Genomic DNA, 23,663 nt, shown 5'->3' on the forward strand with positions numbered 1-23,663 from the left:
GAGCTGGCTATCAGTCAAATGGTTTCCCTTGAACATTGCTAACCACACTTCTCGTAAGAATCCCCTGAAAGGTGATTAGAAACACAGATTCCCAAGCTCCACTCATGGAGATTCTGCTTCACTGTCTTTCGAGTGGCTGGGGATCTGTACACTCCCCAAGCCCCCTAGGTGATCCTCAAGAGAGTTTGAGACATGCTGCCTTCAAACAGTGTTTCTCATCCCAGATAAACAAATTCTCAGAGAGTTACATAAAGTAGTCAAGGTCACTTATCTAATGTGAGTGGCAAAGGCCAGATGGACCCACAGACTCCGGATACCAATGATCTTTCCACTTGACCCTTGAGAGCTTCTGAACCAAAAGCCATCCTAGAACCGGCGCCAGGGGAAGGCGATGGGTCCAGCTCCTTCACACCACAAGTGCTGATGCTTACGTGCTAGGAAGCACCTGTAGAAGAAGTAACTCCGGGACCAGGTAGAATCTCAGGGATTAGTCCTTTACTCAGCACATACGTGGCTTTCAATTAAACCGCCTGTTGCTTTGCCAGCAAAAGCCGACCAAGGGATTTCCATGACGCAGAGCCTCATCAGAGGGCTACAAAATCTCAAATGGGCCAGGAACTTGATATCCACACCCATCTCTGAGAGGATCAGTGTGACCTTCGAAGGGAAAGCAGGCCATTCCTGGCACTTCACAAGTTCTCTCACCCAGTTAATCTCACTGGCCGGAATGCAAGCTTCGTATTTTGTCTGCCTGGGAAATCTAATGGAAAGAACTATTATTAGACATATTTATTTTATCAAGGAAAATATTCTCATAAAATGTTCAAGAAAGGATGTTGCCTGGTTCCCAAGAAACAGGCAGAGAGACCCTTTGGAGGATACACACGTATACATTTATGTCTTGAATATATAGGTGTGTGTATACATGTAATATACATATGTATTACTTAGGTAAGCATATATTCTTAAGTGCAGTAGGAAATATTTATTTTCCTTTCAGCAATTTTTTGCAGTAAACTTTAACCCTTCGTTTTTGAGTTGCGGGAGTAACGAATATTCTAGTGCTTCTCAGACTTACATATGCATGTGAATCATCCAGAGACCTTATTAAAATGCATTCCTATTTAGTAGATCTGGGTGGGACCTAAGAGTTTGTATCTCTAACAAGTTCCCAGGAGATGCTGACAAGTCACAGGCCACACTCTGAACAATAAGATTCTGGTTTGTGGCGAATGACCATCTTCATCACACATAAATAGCAACTGTTAAGGATCAGACTATATAAAAGGAACAAAAAAATAATAACTACATTCAAATTAACCTACTCTTTATTGAATAATTAATTCAAAAAGGGGCTTCAGAATCTATGCAATGTCCCTCGGATATCATTGTAAACAATTTTCACTCAATTTTATTAGAGCCATTTCAGAGTACAAGTTGATGGATTTCAACTTGAGAGAAAGAGGAAGCAGATTGCCTTCTTCAGAAGGAGCCAGAAAGCACCCAGAATTATAGGTATTCTCTTATTGCAGACACTCTGATCTGTGGGTAAATGAAGAATGCTGGAGTGTATCAGGTCATACTGATCTCTCAAAATTGATTCTGCCAGTCTAGAAATGATTAAAATTTCATTGAAGCACATCCTCTTGGAACTTTTTGGGGAAATGTCCAACACCAATATCATTCCAAATATTCTGCTATTTGGAATTCTACTCATTGCTTTGTTTAAATATTTGACATAGTATATTAATAATTATCTTCACTTCAAAGACTTAAAATATGAATTTTTTTCCTAAAATGTGTTGGTAATAACTAGAGCACAAATGAAAATGGACATGCCTAACACAGTTGCTAAGAGGGATATGAAGAAATCTGGGGAATGATCCCCACAGGGAAGGAGTCCCAGCTTTTTAGGAGCAGAGACCCAACCTGTGAAATAATTATTACCAGAAAGGATACCAAAACTACCCACACATATGGCATACGTTATTTAAATGGTGTACTCAAAGGATGATGTAGTTAAGGCAAACTTGGTGTGGGGGGAGGAGGCGGGATGTCAGATTAGAATCAACAGTGGTGGGATTTGAATCTGACCTTGAAGGACAGGAAGGATTTCAAAAGGCATAGAAGAGGAGAAAGAATGCAGTAAGGTGTGGTGAAAATAAAGAAGTGGGAACAGATATTAAATTTGGGGGGTCACATCTCTGTGCCAGGCACCAAGCCACTTGCTAACAGGTAGATTAGCTAATTTAACCCTCCCAATTATTCTGCAAGGTGGGCATTCTGACCCGTTATGATGAACCAGGGACAGAGATTCAGGCTAAATGACTAAGGTCACACAGCTGGTAAGGGGCCCCACGGAGATTTGAATCTGGGGCTACTTGATACCAGAGTCAATAATAGAGCCTCTCTAAACCAGCATTCCACAAGGTACATCTTATGGCATCGTGAGACGTGAATATGATTCGGGAAACAGAAGAGTTCAGTGGTCAGATAAATTTTGAAGTCTCTTAGGATAAATTAGAATGCTAATAGTGTTTCAGATATGAGCTAACGTTTATTGAATGCTTCCCATGTGCCTGGTTAAAATGGTTCTGTTGCTGTTTTAACAGGGGACCTCTCAGAGCCTTTAATATTGTAATATGCATTGAGAATTCCCAATGTTATGTGTTGGGGAATAATATTAATAATCCCACATAAGATGATATGATCATGAAAACACACAGTATTAAAATAGAATGATTGGAAATAGGCTTCAATTAGAGGTCATTATCTTCTGGTAGACAAGCTTAAGAGTTAGCTATTATGCCTGGTGACTTTCCATTCTTCCCTGTATCCCCCAGTAACTTCACTGTAATATACAGCTCTGTTAGTAAACTGGGTGTGGCCTCCTGAGCTTGGGACCAGGGATGGTTCTCAGAGAACAGGGTTGGAGAGTCGAGAGGTAGATGATGCAGCGTCTCTTGTGGTACCCAACAGCTAGGTAAGTCGGGTCTAGTCATTCGCCATTTGAAATATCAAGAGATGAATGTCCTGGACAGGACACCAGTGGAGTCTCCTGCCCCTTTTGTCATATCGGCGATAGTAATTGTTATAATTTGAGAGTTCATAAATCTTTAAGTATCTGTGTCAGGCTTGAACGACCCACACATTGCCTGACTCCTGTGGCATATTCAGTAACATGTGTCCAATAAAATAAATAGGCTCTGCCTTCTCTCATGTTCTATCAAGCCCAAGTTACTAAATCCTTCTCTGTTTAAATACAGTTGACCCTTGAACAACGTGGGGTTGGGGCTGCTGACACCCTACACAGTTGAAAATCCACATATAACTTTTGACTCCCCCAAAACTTAACTACCAACAGCTTACTGTTGACCAGAAGCCTTACCGATCATGTAAACAGCCAATTAACACATATTTTGTATGTGATGTACTGTATTATTACAATAAAGTAAGCCAATTTAGCCTATCATTTTCCAGCCTTATTATATGTTTGAGAGAATCATTAGTTCCAATGTATTCTCGCCTAGCTTCTGCTGTGTTCATGAACCAACGCCTGCTGATGGCTGACTTCAGCCACAGGACACAGGTCCTACAATCAGAAGGCTTAGCCTAAAGTGGTGTGACTTCACTGCCCAGCCACGGTAACTTTTGCAACTTCTCCCCACTAGAGGTCACTGTTACATCGCTGTTCCAGAAAAGAGCCTCTCCGTCAAGCCAAAGAAACTGGACCGCTTTCAATCTGGCCACTCTGGCTGTGTTTGCACAGAGAAATAGAACAAACAAGCAGAGCAGTCATCAAATGGAAACTATATTTCAGATAATGTGCAGATAATACAAACTGTCCTTAGAAAATCCATCAGAGACGATTTGTTTTTCCAAATACTTCAAGCTTAATTTAAAAAAAATAAATAAATTCCAGTTAAATTTTCTTCAAATAAATGTAGTTTTCCTTTTCATGTTATGGGGCAAGCTAACCCATTCAAGAGATATCACGGTATATAGCTGTATAACTCTGGGCAAGTACCGGATGTCATTAAGCCTCACTTATCTATAAAATGGAGGTAATAGTTATATAAATTTATTGGACATTGAGAATTAACAGAGATGCTGTATGAAAAGTTCTTAACCCAGTGCCTTGGACACAATAAACAACATAAATGTTAGCAATCATTAGTATTAGCCATAGAGCCAATCAGGGAAGTGCCTACAAGGTTTAAATGAGTTCTTATTTGTAAATTGTTTAGAACAGGGTCTGGCACACAATGAGGGCCACTTACATGCTTGTTAAATAAAATAAGTAAATAAATAAATAGACCCAAGTTAAAGCGTAAATCCTAAATAGGCAGATGCAAACACAGCCTTAAGAATGTAGAAACTTACTTGTATCATCCTATTAATTCAACATGCTTATTCTGGAAGGTTGGGAAGAAAGTAGAACCTAACACCGGTCATTGTTCATTTTTAAATTTCTGTAGTTATTTATATCTACAATCTGTAGTTATTTATAATATAATCAATATTTATATTGATTATTTATAATTATTAATTGATTATTTATAGTCAATATTTATAATATAATCAATCTGTAGTTATTTATAACTACAGATTGCCAAGTGGTTTTAAGGGAGACCCTAACATAAAACATCTCTAATACGTGGAGCTCACTAAACAGAAAAAAGCCATCTGCAACCTAAATGCATATCCTATGTTTACCCTTTAAATACATGATCTTGTGTCATCAGAGTCTTCCTCTTTTTGACACCATCAGTGAGCATCAATACGTGAGACGGCTTGTGTCTTTGGGTTTCAAGTATCTACCCTCCAAACCAGAGTCGGATCCTGCGACGACTATGGGACAGTCCCAGCAGAATCAACAGTGTGTCTTCGTGCAGTGGAAGCTCAGTAATTCCTTACTGAGTAGATTAATATAGAGCATGGGCACAAAGACCTAAATGACTTTGATACAGGCTGATTAACTACATTTACATTCCTGTTTCATCAAGTACATTTTTAAGGAAGATGGTCTCTTTCAAAAACAAAACAACAAAAACATCGAGGGTCTGGTGGTGAAATATGCTATAATTACTAGGACACTTTGGTGCCACTGCCTTATTTTGTGCTGAGGAGTTAGCAGTTTCCCACCATTGCCTGTTCATCAGTGCAAATGTCAATGCAGTGGAAAAGGCCAATAATTTGAATTATTATGAAAATAGTTTTGAACTTGCAGACCTCTGAAAGTGTCCTAGGGTGCCCCAGGGGGGTCCAGGGATTTCACTTTGAGAACTGCTGGCCTAGTGAATGATGTTACAGTGAAAGACCATGCTGAACAAGGTAGATTCATCATGCATTCCCCTTGCTTGTTCCATCCCCCTGTTTCTCTTTCTTGGACAATTTGGGAAAACACCAAAGGCTGCTGGGACCTTCCTTAGGGTTTAGGCTGGAACGGGTGATGAGCACTTTCTGAGGCCACACTATGATACTATCTAAAGCCCTCTCCAGAGAACTGAAGGGGCATGAGTGACTCAGGGGCGTGCAAAGGCCTCTAGCAGATTCTAGGAGACTTAGAAGCTCCAAATAAAATATTCAGCTCCTGTTAGTTCCTCCTCTCTTATCCTCCAGTGTCCAAGGGAGCTCAAAACCCCTTTCAGAATCTGAAACCATCCTATAGACCAAATATATGCTACAGGCAAAGATATCCAAGCTAGAAGTGGGCCCCTGGAATGACGGATGCTCTGGAATAGAGTGATAGCGCAATGCTTGTCAGAGGTTGATTATTATGCCCCATCAGAACTCTGCAGTTAACAACTCCATGGGTATACCTGCATGCTGGCACTCCAGAAACAGCAGAGAAAACTCCATGTAGAATTGTACAGCTGGGGGCTCCTGGGGAGCTCAGTCAGTTAGGCATCTGACTCTTGATTGCATCTCAGGTCATGATCTCAGGGTCATGAGATCAAGCCTTGCATGGGGCTACCTGCTCAGCAGAGTATCTCTCTCTCCTTCAGAATCTCAAGCAGAGATTCTCTCTCTCTCTCCTTCTCCCCTTTGCCCCTCCCCCTGCTCTCTCTCTCTCTCAAATAAATGAATATTTTTTTAAAAAAAGAATTGTACAGCTGGATGTGGGGAAATGCTATTATAAAACATTTCTATTGCACAGAAGGTAGAGTCATTTCTCAAGGACACAAGAAAAAAATACATTTATTAATTAAAATCTTGTCTCTATAATTCATTTTTATACTTACCCCTCATCCCAGTTAGTTCAGATAAGCCCCAAACCATACACAAAGTTTACAACCTTGTTCACTGCTTACATTTGGAATGACAACGCTAGAAGCTAAAGGTCTAGTAGACAAACAAGATGTTGGGCTCACACACCCCTCATTCTAGCCCGGTCACTGCCTTGCTTTAAAATTTCCTGACACCCGGCCACTGACAGCAGTATTACACCTGCTCTGTCACCACCTGAGCCTTCTAACTGGGCTCCTTGCTGCTCAGATTCTCAGCTCCCAAGTTGAAGCCTTGGGGGAATTGTTCATAGAGGGAGAGCCTGAGGCGCAGGAAAGTTAAGAAGCAAGATGCTCCTGCCTAGAAAGAGGTGGCGCCAAGGCAAGATGCCAGTGGGCCTGGCTGATGGCCAGCCAGCCATCCTTCGAGGCAGGCCTGCAGGACTCGAAAAGCTGCCCTGCTCCCGGCCAGCTGAGCCAGCGCCTGCCCGGGATACCTGCTGTGCTGTGTTCCCACGGGCCATGGCCAACACAGAACCTTCATAGCCACCACGCAAAGTGCCCCCCACCCCTTCCGTGAAAAAGCTTGGCTCTAATAAAACAAAACACGTAAAGAGCAACCTGGAAAACACGGTTGGGAGGGTAATTCTGATTTTAGGTAGGAATAGTCCTTCCATGTAATGAATCTTGGGCAAGTCCAGTTTACCTCTCTTGGACTTTGAGTCCCCTTCAAAGAAGGATTTGGATGAGCTAAGCACCAAGGCTCCTATGTGCCTTGCTCCCTAATCTCTGAGTCACAGCTTCCTTGTTAGAGCCTGTATAGGTCTTTAGTGTCCCATTCGTTATGGAAATGCCACACTAACCTGGCCTTTTCAGAACCCCTGAGTGGACGAAGCCATGAGCCATGGATTATACTGCAGGTTTGTGCCAGTATCCAAATGAGCACATACCATTCCTACCTAATCAATGGACTAGCAAATCAGACACTCCTCCTGAAGTCAAAGTTGTAAATGAGGTTGAAGTGCGTGGAACACCCCTGGGAACCGACGATCAGCTACAGGCAACTGCAAGTGCCAGAGGTTAGTCACCCGATGGGACGGCTCTTGACCAGTGGGGATGACCCAGTGCATCACCGCTGCCCCCTCCCCAGTCCTCTGGGTGGACAGTTCTGAGGTCATCCTACCCAGCAGTGGTCAACCTGGCAATGTGAGCTTACTGGGGCTTCTTTCCTTCTCTACTTCACACTCCCCAGGCCCTCACTCCTATTTGCTGAAGTTAATTCCAAAACCATCTACACACATGCTTTTGTCTCAGCTCTGCCTTCTAATGGGACCTCAAGAGCGACAATAGGGAGAACACGGGTCCAGGAACATAAGAAGCTCTACATAGACATTACCTATTATCAGTTTTCTGTGTACCCGCTATCTCGAGGGAAGTCTTTGGATTTCTCTTCTCTCCACGGCTGTCTGCTCATCACCAGTTTCCCTGGTCCTTGTTATTGTCACTATACGGTGAGCAGAAAATGAGAAATAGAGTTGAAAATACCAAGTGGCACAGGGCAAAGACCCGGAAATAGCCTCCTTAGTCTAGGGGTCCAGAGACTGACGTGGGATCACCTCATCGTTAGGGATTCGGGGTGATTTTATGTTGTACACTAATAAACCATTTTTAAAATGTGTGTGTGTTACTGTGTCTTTGAAAATCTAGAATAAGCATATCAAAACCATGATTTCACTCTATCATTGCTTTTGCTAAAATTTTTTAAATAACTTGATATGTGAAAATGTTAATTGGCAGGGGTTAAAGTAGTATGCAGATACAGCAAAATCCATGAAGGTGGCCTGAAAACCTAAAGTCTGAGAAACACTAACAGCTCAATATGCTTTTCACAACTATAATGTTTTAGGTGAATTTCCTTATCAAGTATGTTAAGCAGTTTCTTATCTGGACAGACCTGATTTGCAATATTTATATTTTTACTATATTGCTTTAACTTTCAGAGAAAATAAGATTTTTTTTCTCATATTACACCGAATAACATACAACTCTCATAATTTTAATTATTCTGAGAACCTGAAATGACACAAACAATATGATTCCTCTGTGTGTTTGGTCTAGGACACCCAGAACTTTACATGGGCAAGTATTTGTACCCAATGTATTGGAAAAAATCTTTCGATTGTTTTATGTTCTATGGATATCCCTATACCTGTATGCCAGCATTATGTTTTATGTTCTACAGATACTGAGTACATTAATATCCCAAGTAGGATTCTCTGATGCCCTTAGAAAAAAACAGTTCCTAAAACTTCTGTGTTTGCAGAAATTTCTAAGACAATAGGTTGTCCATGTTTCTAAATAACCATTAACAATGGGGGAAAAAAGCAATAGGCTATGTTATAAAAATCTGACTTATGAGACATTTTCTTTACAGTTAAAAAGTTACAAAAACTTTTTGAAATACATTCCCACAACATTCCCAATTAGCGCATGTATCTTGTTGACTTTGTCACTGGGAGATACTATGAGGGTTACATTCTGGGAGCTTGGATGGATAACTCATTCTTTTCCATATAGGAAAAGGGTATTTCCCTCATGGTATTTCCCATAGGAGATGTGTTAAGCAGCCAAAAATGAGTAATGCTTGGACAACACTGACCAAGTCTGAAAACACAGACCTAACGGTGACATTAGGTCAGACCTAAAGAGACTTAGAATGTTTTATGACCTTACTTAAAAAAAAAAAAAGTCTGTTCCTGTCTATCCATCTTTCCCCCATCTCTTTTACCTTGTCCTCAACTAAGATAGATCAGATAATAAACCATTCCAAGGTTTGGCAGTTCCTCTGAAAGTGAACATAATGGTCCCCGAAATACTGATTGTGTCGGGGTCCCGTGGAAAGGCTCAGGGCCATTATGAAAGCCTGACGCCTGGAGCTTTCAGTCCACCAACACCACCAGGATGCTGAGGGGCTGGTTGCTTGTTGGATAAATATAAAGAAGGCATCTGCATACCGGTATAGGGACAAATTTTTTTTAACTATAAATCATGCATTCTCCATGAGGGTAGTATCACCCTCCCCAAGGGGGTAAAATTGTTTCTTCAGGAGGGGTTAAAAAAAAAAAAAAAGCATTCCTTTTATGTATAAAGCACAAATACGCCTATAATATGTAAGCAGGTATACAGTATATCTGTGGTGTTAAGATTTCACAGGAGGGGTTCCACCAGGGGGAGAAAAGCCTAAAAGCTCTGAGACGGAAGTGGATGGCAACAAAACGAAGTGGAGGGACACTGCTGTACATCCCCTTCCTGGGATTCGGGCTGGTTTCTGTCCTCTTTTCCAAACGGCTTTTATACTGTCTTGAAAATAATGTATCTTATGCTAAGTGATAAAAGAATTAAATCTGTAGAAAAAGCTGTTTTCCCAGACACGAGTACCCTCTCTTGGGAAGTGCTAAAATCCTTAGAATCTGAATTATTTCTCTTCTTTCAGAACTGGACTATTCTCCGGACTGAATTCCATTCCTGGAATAGCTGCCATGTCACATGAAAGGCATGAACCGGCAACGGTTCCAAACAAAGAGCATATAGGCGGGGCGAGCTGGCTCCCCCAGGGAAGGTGGCCACTCTTTGTATGCTGCCTTCGCCGTAGACATGGTAAGGGGCAGAGAAGTTTTGCTCTTGTGTCATTCTACTTTCATAATTAAGTCATGTATGTAGTAGGGGAATGGAGAGATGTTGACATTATTTTGCTCTCAAAACAAAAATAGCTCGCTGACTTTAACATGCAGCAAAAACGGTTGCTTTGAGGTTCCCCGAAAGTTGGTGCAAGTGCTTGGAATGTTGAAATGAGCCACATGCCACTATTATTATCCCAAACCCTCCTAAGGGGGTAGTCTCTGGCAAGGATTAAGACGGGGCATGCATTGCGTCTCCTTTGGCAAGCACCACTCCCTAGTTGGAAATAGAACAGTAAATAGAACAGTAAAATGAATCTGTCTTAGTTAAAAGTGATGTTACTACCTGCGTGTCCTCCGGGGCAGGAGCCTGTCTGTGACCTCCCCGTGTCATCACCGACCGGAACACACGCCAGAGTAAGGAAGACGAGATAAGGCACACGCTACCTACAATCCAGATGTCTTTTCTTCTAAGTGCTAAGTCCATTCTCCGGGAGCGGCTACAGAAGTCACTTGGCGTATATGCTCCTTCCCTCCCCCGATCTAGCACAAGCATGTTTCCCAGCACATGCTTGTTACATGCCCGCTTCTGAGGAGTAGGCGTTGCCCCATGGCAGAGGGTTCTCGCAGGGTCCTGCAATTTGTGTTTCCAGCTACACGATGCACAGATAATCTGCCTCTTTAAAAGGAAAAATAGGATGGCCTGCGTGACAGATCTGAAACAGGTGTAGGGGCAGAGACAGACCCGCTGGCGACAAGCGACACCAACTTGAATGCGCTTGTCCCCAGTTCAAGGACGATTTAGCACCACAGAAACTGGCATCTGCCTTGCTGGCTGGGCCACCGCCAGGGAGCTTCCTCCTGCCCTTAGGAGCAAAGGAGCAAAGAGATGGGGGTAGGGAAATGCAACTTTAAAAATCGCAAAGCCTCCACCCTCAGCCATGGTATTTCGATATCTAAGTAAGTCACTGTGAGCACCACTGGCGGTACAATTTCACAGTGGTTAGTCAGGAAATGCCATCTCTGATTAAGCGCACCGACTGCAATCAAAACAGGGAGATCCACGCTTTGCTCCCACCCACTCTATGCTATTCACGTCCTGTCGATATTCACGTCACAACCTTGGGCATAAAAAGTAGGTATCTGTATCATCAGTGGGAGTAGGCAAAGGGAGGCAGACAGAACCAAATGGTAGAGTAGAACTCTGCTTATCTGGCCCTTTTGTCTTTTATTAAACAAATAAAGTGTGTGTGCATGTGTGTGTGTGTGCGTGTGTGTTAAACAGTAAATTATATCTAAGAGAAGTATAGCAGGGGGCTATTTATATAGGTAACAAAGAACTAACTGAAGAAGAAAACCTGGATTTGATTCTATAAAAATGATACTAATTATAGTGATGAGAGTCATTTACCATTTATGAGTTAACGGTATATACACAATCACTAGTGAGCTCATCTCTTGTATGTAGCAGATTAATTTTTCTGTGTTTTACTTTACTTCAACACCACATTATATAGGCTTAGACCTGGTTTATTATGGCATATCTGCTAAAAGTTTTTAAAATTCTACATTATTCAGGTGATTTTGGACACCCTCTAGAATATAAGACAATGAGAAAAGTCATTAAAAAAAAACAGAATAAAAAGGGAAGTAGAAAAATAAAGTGAACAAACCACAGGAGAAAAGTAGAATATGTGGCATTTAACAAATTCAGCAAAAAATAAAGTGGAGGGAAAGAAAGAAGATAGTTAAAATTAATCTAGTGGGGAGACAATAAGTGAAATAAAAAAAGCTGGTTAAGAGCAAGAAAAGGAAAAGAACCTGAGTTTTACCAGCCTGGACTAGGGAGTAAAGACTCTTCTAGAAAGAAATTGCACTTCACGCCCTCCAAACAAAGCTTCCATATCACTAGAGTATCGGAAATTCAGAGTAAATTATTTCCAATGCACCACAGTGACATTTTCTACTGTGATGAGCAATGCTAATCTTCTCAGAATGAGAAGGACTAAAAAGAGAAAGGAGAATAAGTTTTCTCCACTTATGACAAATTACAGCAAGCATTTTTTAGACTGTCCCTGGAGAGTAACGCCTGATATTGTAAAGATTTACTGTGGCCCCAGCAGAAGATGGAGACATGTGTCTAGCTCTGTCTGCATCTGACATCTGAGCTACTGGAATGCCCTTCTCCACCCACCTGCGGCCAAGGCCTGCTGCCTACCCTGGCACCCGCTGACTGGGCCGGCCAGGGCCTCCAGTACCATGGCCTTGGCAGCCACACAAAGAAGAAGAGCTCTGTGTCTCCCCTTCATGTTCCATCCATCCTCCAGAGGGCCAGAGAGAGAGAAGCAGGGAAATTTATTGCTGACATCTCTGGGGCCCTCGCCATTTACAAAGAAGCTGAATGGGACATATGGAACCACCAGTCACTCCTTTCCATCTTCCGCCCAGCATCGACTGCAGGATCAAGGCCAGAAGGCCCAGGTTATATGCGGGACATCAGACCAAGTGCAAAGGGTGCTCTCTTAGGATTTCTGAGGTGCAACATTCTCAGTCTTGCCCTCAAAAATATCCAAAAATATTTAATGTCCAAATCAGTTGATTTCTGATATTCTGGTGCAGTTTATCATGAAAACAATTCTTCCTAAAAATGTTCCTGTTCCAGTTTAGCACCATCTCCCTCTTCAAAGATAATTCCTACTTCTAAAAATTATATCACAGAACCCAGAGAAAAACAGTCCTGGAAAAATAATCAAATTCATATAAACTATTACCAGTAGCTGGTTATTTCAAAGTTATCCAAGAAGACTGTTTTGTCTTGTCTGTCCTAGAGAAGTTAATGAACAGAAAAAGGAATCCTTCTGTTTATTCATTTGCATCCTAATAGCCCTAAGGAGGAAGTCCTTCATATGTGACATCAATTTCACCTGTAGAAGTTTCTTTTTGGTGTATACTGAACAAGATATTAACTCATTGGAAAAGTGGAGGTCTCAAGAAACCTAAGTTTCAACCCAATTCATTTCTTTTCTCCAGCACATTTTATCATTCCATACTCACTGACGGTCACTTAGCCCTGCCTCATTGTCTGGGGCACCGTTAGAAATGTCCTTCCTGTCCGTATAGTGCTCTTTAGAACAGCAGTTGGACAAAGAAGGATGTTTCCAATCCTGCCTAGTAAGAATCACCTGCTCTGATCTTTAAAAATACTCATTCCTAGCCTTCAACCAGAATGCAGAATTCACTTCTACAGATCCGTTCATTCCACAGACATTTTGGGGACCTCTTCTGTGCTGGTTACCAGGGGAGTCCAAGTACAAGTGATTCAAGGTCTTGACCTTGAAGAGCACTATCGAGAGTTAGGTGACAGACGTTCGAAACAATTGTGTATGCTAGAAGAAGGGCACGGGCAACATGCTGGGAGGCCAACCCTGGGCCAGGAGCTGCACTTCCATGGATCCGTGAGTGGGACTGACTAAGTCAAGAGAGAAGTGAAGATTGCTATTGGATGACAGTTTACCATGGTGAACAGATACTGTGTTAAGTGCTTTATACACATTATCACACTTAAATTCCTCAACAGCCATCGTCCCATTATTCTGATGAGGCAGCATCTTGGCTGAGGTTAAGTAGCCAAAGATCAAGTAGCCAGAATCAGGCTCAGGGTTTCATTATGCACAACTAAGGACCCAGGCATAACCTTCAGGGAAGGCTTGCTGGTCCCTGTCTCTGACCAGTCAATGCCAACAGCTATGTCACCTACACTGTGAGGAACTCAAAGTCCTGAAGAAATTAGAAACTCTTCTGCAGAACGATTATGCCCCTCTTTAGCGCTTCTCTGAATTTCACACCCAGATCCATCCTTGCAAATGATCCTTCTCAAGAAATGTGTGTTTCCAGAAGTTCCCTTTCATAACATCTAAGCCACTAACCACAATGAGGAGGAGCCCGCTGGTAGAGACGCACATTTAAAGCCCCTCAATTACTTACCAAACTCGGTTGTATAATCTACAACGCGTAATCCTCAGTGAAACACAATGAAAAATGTCTCATCTATAAACGTTCCTTAATTCTTCACACAAGCGACAAAAATAGAATTTGACGAGTCTGATAAATGGTTACATTTACTGATTCATGTAAGAACAGATAAAGTAGAACTGATAGTTTTTACAAGACTAAATTAGCACATAATTACCTCATTCTTTCCAGATCTTGATTCCTGTTCACTGGAACTTTCTTCCAGAAAACATTTCACTTTCTCAACCTTTTCCATGCACTGGAAGAAGGCCATTTCCTCCAGTTTGTTACTGTTATAACATGTGTTGATTTCTTCCAGCCTCTTCACTGTTAACATCTTGGTGGTGAGTCCGATTAAGTTACTGTCTGGAGTGTGGTTTTCATCTCCCTCTGTCCCTGATTTGTAAATTAAGACGCAATCATGAGCTTTGAGCGTGCCTTCCTCTTGACTGTAAAAAAAAGGGGGGGGGGGGGACAAAGATCTCATCACTTACTCACGTATTTGACTTCTGGAGAAAATGACCAGTGAGAATTTTGAAGTCCCTTCTATTTAAACTGGAAAGAAGATCCAAAATTAGGAAAAGAAATGCTAATGTTAATATCAAGTTTCAAATGCTGGAACTTTGAAAGAAAAAAAGGATTTTTCCCCCACCTTGTCCTACAAAAGTGAACATTAAAAGGCAACGTTCAGTTTCCCTGGGTGACTGTATCTCTCAATGCATAAAATAAGATGTATATCAAGTGGCCAATTTAAATATAGAATATAAAATTCTGTTGGGGTTAATTGGAATTGCAGGTTTTGCTCCTCCCATCCCCAGTGGGAAGGGCTCCTTCCTGTGTGAGGGGGGTCTCTCATGCTTCCCCCAGGGGAATTTTGTCCCCATATGGGGAGTAATCTCCACCAGATGGCCCATTTCCAGAGCCCTTCTCTGCCTACACCAGAAATGTTTGGTGTTTATTTTTAAAAAGAAATTTCTTTACAGCGCTCTCACGCAGATAAGATACCCAGATAGCTTTCTTCGATTTGTCATGAACGGCTAGGTATCAAGGAGTGCAAATCCTTGTGCTTTCTTTGAAATACTTTCATTCCAAATTAAGTAATACACATAATACCGCTCTGATACTAGAGATCTACACATAGTTTATGTCCACACACTTGATGGGATAGGGGCTTGGGGAGAGAGAGATTGATTGGAATTTGCGGCGGGTTCCCACCGCTGACTGCTGAGGCCCCCTGCTGGAGATTTTCTGAAAATTGCTTCCAGCTTTTTTTTTTATTTTTTTAAGTTATTCAAAGTTGTAAGAGTTTGAGCGTAGAAATAAAGCTTACGCACACACACCAAAAAAAAAAAAAAAAAATTATTTGAGAGAGAGAGAGAGCATGAGAGGCCGAAGGGTCAGAGGGAGAGGCAGACTCCCCCCTGAGCAGGGAACCCAATGCAGTGTTCGATCCTGGGACTCCAGGATCATAACCTGAGCGGAAGGCAGTCGCTTAACCAGCTGAGCCACCCAGGTGCCCCGGCTTCCAGCTTTTTCTCAAATTTAAAATCATCTGCAGTTATCTCCACAAAACTTCATTTTTCATTCTCTCAACTCAGATAGTAAAATTCATATAAACCTTAAGTTCCAAATTATTAAAAATCCAATGCTCTGCAAAATTCTTCTTAGCCACACAAAGACCTTACTTCAAACACACTGAAATGTAAGTAATAGAAACCAGAGTTCTAGAACTATGGTACGTTATAGATCAATACTAGCATTCTTTCAAATTGCCCTGAAAAAAAATTATTAAAAAAAGGAGGCAGATGCATGGCTATTTCTAAGGCAAACTATGACTTATACACAATATGTAGTTGCAGATGGTACTCACATTGGATCAGGAAGCCACATAAAAATTAACAAATTAAAAAGAAAACAGGTCCAAGATATAATAATTTTGTAAAGAAATAATAAATGTTAAGCTCTGCCTGGAGTTTGGCACAACTAGTTATTTAAGGCAACATAGAAAGAAGAGATGTGAGAGGTTATAACATTTATTTAAAATAGAGTAATTACCATGTATAGGAGGACATCCTAGGGTTTGGACCACTTCAAGTGCAGAGCGTAATTTCCAGCAGATAAAAGGAAGTTTTACAGAGTTCAAAATGACTACACAATTCTCTGGTAAAGGTCTTTTCTCTCAGTCAGAATAAGTCTTCTGAAAAGACAAGTGTCCACTCTGAAAGGAAGTATCCTCTCTCTCAAATGCCACTTTGAGCCCCTGTTTAAACTAATATGGTCCTTGATCTCATGTTGCTCAGCTGTTGCCTTCTTAGTCAGATGGGGAAGACTATTAATTTTAGACACCAGGCTTTTCAAGGCCAATGGCTCCATTTCAGAGGTCAGGTAAGGAGAGGATGTACTGGGAACAGTGGATGAAATATCACCTTCACCTTTTCTTCTCATCAGTGTGGTAATACTCTCAGAATTACCAAGCAGCATTTGCCTTTGGTGATCAGATGCCCCTATTAGCCACATAACTATTGAATTTTCTTCCTTTCAAAAACCATTGAGAATGAGCTATAAAAGCAAAAAATGATAAATTGCACTTCACTGAAATTCAAAATTTGCTCTTCAAAAGACAGCATAAGAAAATGAAACGACAAACTACAGACCTGGAGAAAATACTATGAAATCACACATCTGATAAAGGATTTGTATCCTGAATATACAACCAACTCTTACAAATCACCAGTGTAATAACAACCTAACTTTTAAAAATGAACAACAGATTTGAAAGACATCTCATCAAAGAAGATATATAAATGAGTGGCTACAAAGCACAAGAAAAAATGCTCAAAGTCAGTCATTAGGGAGATGCAAAATAAAATCACAATGAAATAACATTTTATACCCACTAGAAGAGCTATAATTAAAAGAACAGACAAGAGTAAATGTTGGTGAGGATGTGGAATGACTGACTGGAACACTCATCATACATGTTGGTAGAAATGTAAAATGGTACAGGTTTTGGAAAACAGTTTGGCAGTTTCTTAAAAAGTGATTTCCCAAGTGACCTAACAATTTTTCTCTAGATATCTACCCAAGAGAAATGAAAACATGAACACTCAAAGCTTTGTACATGGATGTTCATAGCAGCATTATTCACAATAGCTAAAAATTGGCAACAACACAAATTTCCATCAATTGACTTGGTAAAAAGAGATATGTGATACATCCATTCAAATGGAATACTACCCAGTAACAAAAAGGAATGTAGTACTGATTCCTGCTACAACTTGGATAAACAAAAACATTGTGCTAAGTGAAAAAAGCCAGAAATAAAGACCACATACATAATTCCATTTGTTTGAAATGTCCAGAAAAGGCAAATCTGCAGACACAAAAAGTAGATTAGTGTTTGCTTGGGGCTGAGAGCAGGAACAGAGATTAACTATAAATAAAATATTTTTGGGGTGATAGAAATGTTAAAAAAACTGTTCTGTCGTGATAAGTGTGCAACTCATTAAGTTTCCTAAAACATTACTGGATTGTATACTTAGAATGGGTGAATTTCATATGTAAATTATACTTCAATAAAGTAATTAAGAAAAAAGAAAATCTAGTAATGTGATTAACAAAAAGTAAACTTGTTAAAAGAAAACAAAAGAACAAAGCCCTACTAAACATTTATGGCCAACTTTTCCAGGTGACCAAGGCTGGGATCCAAGGGGACATAAATTATACCCATACTTGTTGGGTCACCTGGGGCCAAAGAAAAGGGGAAGGGAACAGTGAGTCAGGGAAAAGTCAAAAATCTCACTCTTCTCTTCTCGTGGTATGAATACTATGTAATGCATGATTTGTAATTAATAGAAAAATTAATGGCAATTTAAAACTAAATTCTATCTCATTTTCTACTCAAGCCAGGATTCTTAGAGCAAGGAGGATAATGACATTACAGAAAGTCCAGATGCATTTACATTAAACCCTTAATATTTCCAAGCGACTTTGAGTAAGTAGCTGAAATCTGTGTAATAAAAAATGAACATAAAAAACAGGAGAGTTTAAAAACCTAGATAAAAATATATATGGGACCATTTAAAAATTAATCTTCTTCAGAAAAATTAAATAATGTTTTAGTTCATTACTTCTGTAATGGTTTCACAATTTGTTCATCTAGTTATACCCTTTTTTACTTTCTTATAAAATGTAAGTGCATGTCACTGAGTAAATATGCTGTGTATTAAACAATACATGTGATATTCAATTGGAACAAAGAACATTGTGTAAATGCTATTCATAAATAAATTTCCAAAGCTCATATGACTTTCATATAATTTTTGTTAAATATTTTTCCTTTCCTCTGAATTCTTTCTTGTTTTAAAGATTTTTTATTTATTTTATATGTAGAGAGAGTGCATGCAAGCAGGAGCAGGGTAGGGGGGTAGAGGGAGAGAGAGAGAGAGAATCCCAAGCAGACTCCCCACTGAGAGAGGAGGTCACACGGGGCTTGATCTCAAGACCTCGAGATCTTGACCTGAGCCAAAACCAAGAGTCCCACTCTCGACCACCTGAGCCACCCAGGCGCCCCTCTTCTGACTTATTTCTTAAAACTTAAAACCTACAGAGAATTTACATGAATAGAACAATGAGTACCCATATACCCTTTAAGTAGATTCACCAAATGTTAACATTTCCTATATTTGTTGTCTCTCTTTTCTGAGAGTAAGTTACAAACTTCATGAAACTTTATCCCTAAATACATGTGTCTCCTGAGCATAAAGACACTTTCTCACCTAACAAGATCCAATCACAAATCACATAGCACATTTAGTTGGCAAGTCTTTTTAGTCTACTTCTATATATTTGGGGAATAATAACCCAGTCTTTTTTTTTTTTTTGACCCTTCATGACATTGATGTCGTTGGAGACTTCAAACCTATTTTTTCACAAACTATCTCTCATTTTGAATCGCGTCCTTGTTTCTTCATATTTGGAACTGGGCAAACCACTGGGTATGAAAACCATGGAAGTGATGTTGTGTCTTTGAGAACATTACAAGAGGCGGTACATGGTGTAGCTTGTAGCATGATCAGTCATGTGAAATTTGGTGATCTGATTAAGTTTTCTCCAATGCAAAGTTAACCTTCTTCTTTTTGGAATTAATAAGCAGCTCTGTGAATTTATGGATATCCCATTCCCCAACAATCTATCACCCTATGATTTTAGTATCTATTCTTGCCTGAATCAATTATTACCACAGCAATTCTTAAGCAGTGATTTTCTAATTCTATCATTTCTTCTACATTTATTAATTGGTATTCATCTTTAAGAGAAGAGCTCTCCATCCCCATCTTGGTCCCCTTTGCTTTTTAGTATCACCACGAACTGGTGGATTTTTTTAAATGAATGTACATTCCCTATATTATTCATTCTGATGCTCAAGTTGTTCCAGATTTGGTCCATGGGAGCAGTTTTGAGCACACTCCTGTGTACTTCTGACATGCCACCATTATTTTTTGAGTACTTCCTTACTTTACGGCATAACAAGATGTTCAAAGTTCATGTTGTACCTTCCCAGCTCTATTTCTAGAATCTACCATTTCTCAAAGGAGCCCTGGTTCCTTTTAGAGAAGAATGTATTTAGAAATTAAGACAAGGGCAAAAGGAGTGTTCTTTGCTACTGGGGGATCATTGCTTCTAGCTCCTTCCTGGACAAAGCTAGGAAATATAATTTTTTTAAAATCATGAGTTCATACTTGTACATTTTTAATTCCAACCCAACACCATAGGATACTTTCTTCCCCTTCCCCCATTCCATATACATATCTCCCTCCCATTAATTATTTAACCATAAAAATTTTTAAAACACAATAAAATGCTTGCTACAAGGTGAAATCCATGCTACTATGTGACTACCTATTCCAAACAATGAAGCAAAGTCTAAGAGTGTTTATGTCCAATTTTTAAAAATTCCATTCTACAGCATGAATCATCATTTTCTTGGTTTTTGGAATTGGAGGAAGGGTATATTTATGTTTACATTCTGGGTATGCTTTTCTGCCTTCTAAATTAGAAGTGAATTTCAGGAGTTAGAAGAAGCTTATGATAGCAACAAGGCATGAAATTACAGAAGTGCAAAGCCCAAGTCACGCTCTTCTGACCAAATGTTGGCCTGCTCTTCCCAAGAGGGTAAGGTTCAGAGGAGAAATTTTCCGTAGGGAAAAATACTGCAGTAGAGAGGGTATTAGTGGCTGATGAGGTGATGGATGAAAACTTCACCTACTTTTAGGGATGTGTTATTCCCTACTAAAGGTGAAAGTTGTATTTTTAGGTAGAAAATAAATCTGGCTATTATGTAATGGTTCCTAATAAGTTCTTAGGCTTTATGCTGTATGCTCAAAAGCATTGAATTATTATTATTATATTTTTTTGGTGCAAAAGGACTATAAGAACTGGCAAAATGGCATTATACAGAAAGGACCACGGGAGTTGGTAGAGTTGCCTTATACAGAAACATCCTCAGTGTAAATGAAGTCTGGCTGGGCATAGAGCGATGGACACTGTCATACACTTCTGGTTGGAATGTAAATTTTTCTAATCTTTATGAAAGGCAATTCAGCCATACCCTTTGACCCTCAAGTGCATTCCTAAGAATTTTGCCTCCCCCAAAATAGAGTTGTACACAAAATATTATCTTTGAATTCATATATAATGACATTATTTATTGTATTTAAAACACTGAAAGAGAACCTAAGTATAAGCTGGTTGAATACATATGGTACTTTTATAAAAAGAATATTATGTTTCCATTAAGTCCCATGTAGAAAAATGTTTAACAACATGAGAAAAGATGAATGTGGTAGTTAGGAGGAAAGGGACAGATTATAGAATAGTATATGCAATAAGACTCCAATTTTGACTAAAAAACGATGCTCTATAGATATATAGATGAATGGTAATACAGATAGACACACAGTTAGGAAAATGGATAAGGTTGCTACACCAAATATTAACAATGCTTAACTCTAGAGTGGGGATGGGAATTAATGTTTGTGCTTTTCAAGAATTACCAGTTTTTCTAAAATAAACATGTATTTTCTTCTTAACCTGAAAAAAATGCCATTAAAATAACAAGTGCCTTAATAAAGAGAACAGACTAGTGGGTAAAGCATGGGCTTTGTAAACAGTTTAGGCTTACATTTGAGATTTACTTGTTGTGTGAACTCAGCAAAGTTGCTCCATTTTCCTGAGCCTAAGCTTTTTTCATCTGTTAAATGAAGATAACATTTACCTTATGGGATCATTCAGATATAGGAAATGAGATAAAAATGGCTGATGCATCAAAGGGACTTGATAAATGTCAGCCTTTATGGTTATCATTGGTAATATTATTGCTAATATTACCAAATCTCATAAAAATAAAAGATTCCAGTTGAAAAACTTAAAAGTTAAATTCTAAGGAGGAAAAATACTTCCAAGTATCTCAATTTTCTTAACCACAGTGCAAGATCACTTATTGTTACTGTACATCAGGGCCTCACCAGCCTATGGCTGCAAAATGAAGTCATGCTAACTTGAAATATATTTTTCTTTCATTGGAATACACACATTTAGAAAGGACATACAACTGTATGTACAGCTAAGAAATAATTGTAAACTCCCATAAAACCACTATCAAAACTAGAATATTGCTAGTGTCCCAAAATCCCATTCCCTTGTCCTCCCCCTTAAATTAACCACTATTTTGAATTTTTTATAAAAATTTCTTTGATTTTCTTTGTAGTTTTACCACTTATAATGTGCACACTAAATATACAGTTTTATTTTGCTAGTTTTGGATTTGTTTGTAAATGTATTCATACTATTTGCATTATTTTGTATCTTTTTTTCAGTTAAAACTGTCTTTGATTCATCATATTATTGGAGATAGCTGTCTTTGTCATTTTGCATTGTTGTGCAATATTTCATTCTATAAATATTATGAAAGTTATGCATGCACCCTACTATTGATGAACATTTTGGCTATTTTCAGCTTGGGACTTGTATGAATATTATTGTGCATGCATGATGTATATTTTCAATGTATATACCAATATAGACTCTCACCAGCACTGTGAGAATGCTCCTGCTGTTCCATATCTTTAACAATACTTTACTTTTTCCTGATCTAGTGGCTATACAATAATTTATCATTTTTAACTTATATTGCATTTCTCTGTCTCCTGAAGAATTGAGAACATTTTCATGTATCATTTGGCCTTTGTCTTTTATCAAGAACATATATCTTTGTTAATTTTTTATTAAATTTGCTATCATTTTTTCTTACTGCCATGTCGTTTTTCATGTCTTTTATTACTATTAATTAATTAAATTTAATTATTTTTTAATAATTTTTAAAATAATCTAAATACTGTGCTTGACAGTAGTGTGTAAAGTCAGAGAAAGAAATAAAGGGCGTTAAGGATTGGAAACAGGGAGAAGGCCAATCTCACTCAATAACCATGTAACATTAGAAATGTACATGAACCATGAACATAGATGTAACATTGATAGAAATGATGCTCACAGACATCCTGCTTCTCTTCCTGATTTTAAAAGGAAAGGTTTTACCATTTACCAGTGAGATTAATATTTGCTCTAAAATTTTCATGGATTCTCATTTTCATATTAAGAAACTTCCCTTTTACTCCTAGTTTTCTAAGAGTTTTTAAATCATGAATGGATGTTAAATTTTATTAAGTGCTTTTATTTTTGTGTTTCTTTTGAGATGATTGCATGGTTTTCTCCTTTAATCCATTAATGTGGTTATTTACATTATTGAATCTTCTAATTTTTGAATCTAATTATTGAATCTAAAATCAACTTGTGTTTCTAGAATAACTCAACCTGGTTATTCCTTATTATCTTTCATATATTACTTACTGAGATGTATTAATATTTTGTTTTTAAGATTTCTCCATCTATGGTTCTTGAGTAAGATTAGCCCACAGTTTTTCTTTAAAAAAAAAAGAAGTCCTTATGGGGTTTTCAGCCTTCTTTCTGTTATAATACGTGCATTTAAGATTACAAATTTATTTCTAACTATTGTTTTAGGTATGTCTCTCAGGTTTTGAAATGTAATATGTTTGTATCATTGAGCTCAAAATATGTTCTTATTTCTATTCTGACTTCTTCTTTGACTCATGCGTTATTCGAAATGTGTTTCTTTCTCTAGAGAAAGGTCTAGAGAGGGTCTCCCTGTCCCTCTGCCAAACCCTGGGCGCACTTCTCAGAAATCCAGGACCTAACAAGTTTTCGGCTTGAGGCTCAACTCAGGAAACCGCAAGGCTGCAAAATCACACAGAGCTGAGACTGCAGCCACACTGCTCAAAGACAGACACTTTTTTTTTTTAATGTTATGTTAATCACCATACATTACATCATTCGTTTTTGATGTAGTGTTCCATGATTCATTGTTTGCATATAACACCCAGTGCTCCATGCAGAACGTGCCCTCCTTAATACCCATCACCAGGCTAACCCATCCTCCCACCCGCCTCCCCTCTAGAACCCTCAGTCTGTTTTTCAGAGTCCATCATCTCTCATGGTTCAAAGACAGACACTTTTAACATTATTGCTCAGTGCCAAGGCAACCTTCCCCATGGTCCTACGGGAGTAGTTATGGCTTTGGATTTACTTCTAGTTCACTCTCACCATCAGGGTATTGCCCTTTGGGGGGCACGAGCTTAATGGAGGAAGGTGTAGTAGACCCCTCCACTAGGGT

At 39.2% G+C, this 23,663-nt stretch overlaps 1 protein-coding gene across 3 annotated transcripts in view; it reads right to left on the reverse strand.

The window, feature by feature from the left end:
* Positions 1-15,987, reverse strand: part of MYLK4 (myosin light chain kinase family member 4) — a 76,775-nt gene extending 60,788 nt beyond the window's left edge. Inside the window, exons 1-3 of one of the 3 annotated variants that reach the window (XM_088024380.1) lie at positions 15,971-15,987; positions 14,094-14,364; positions 10,251-10,538 (exon numbers count right to left, since the gene is read on the reverse strand). In XM_088024380.1, coding sequence (XP_087880506.1) covers positions 10,251-10,538; positions 14,094-14,364; positions 15,971-15,987 — 576 coding nt within the window. Of the gene's footprint in view, positions 1-10,250; positions 10,539-14,093; positions 14,365-15,970 lie in introns of those variants that run through there. The other 2 variants (XM_088024379.1, XM_088024381.1) reach the window with 2 other exon arrangements.
* Between the last annotated feature and the right edge of the window lie 7,676 nt (positions 15,988-23,663).

Source organism: Eumetopias jubatus, unplaced genomic scaffold (assembly GCF_037043125.1).
Source record: "Eumetopias jubatus isolate StellerSeaLion01/CBP00866 unplaced genomic scaffold, mEumJub1_p1.0 scaffold_6, whole genome shotgun sequence".
NCBI classification, from domain to species: Eukaryota; Metazoa; Chordata; class Mammalia; order Carnivora; family Otariidae; genus Eumetopias; species Eumetopias jubatus.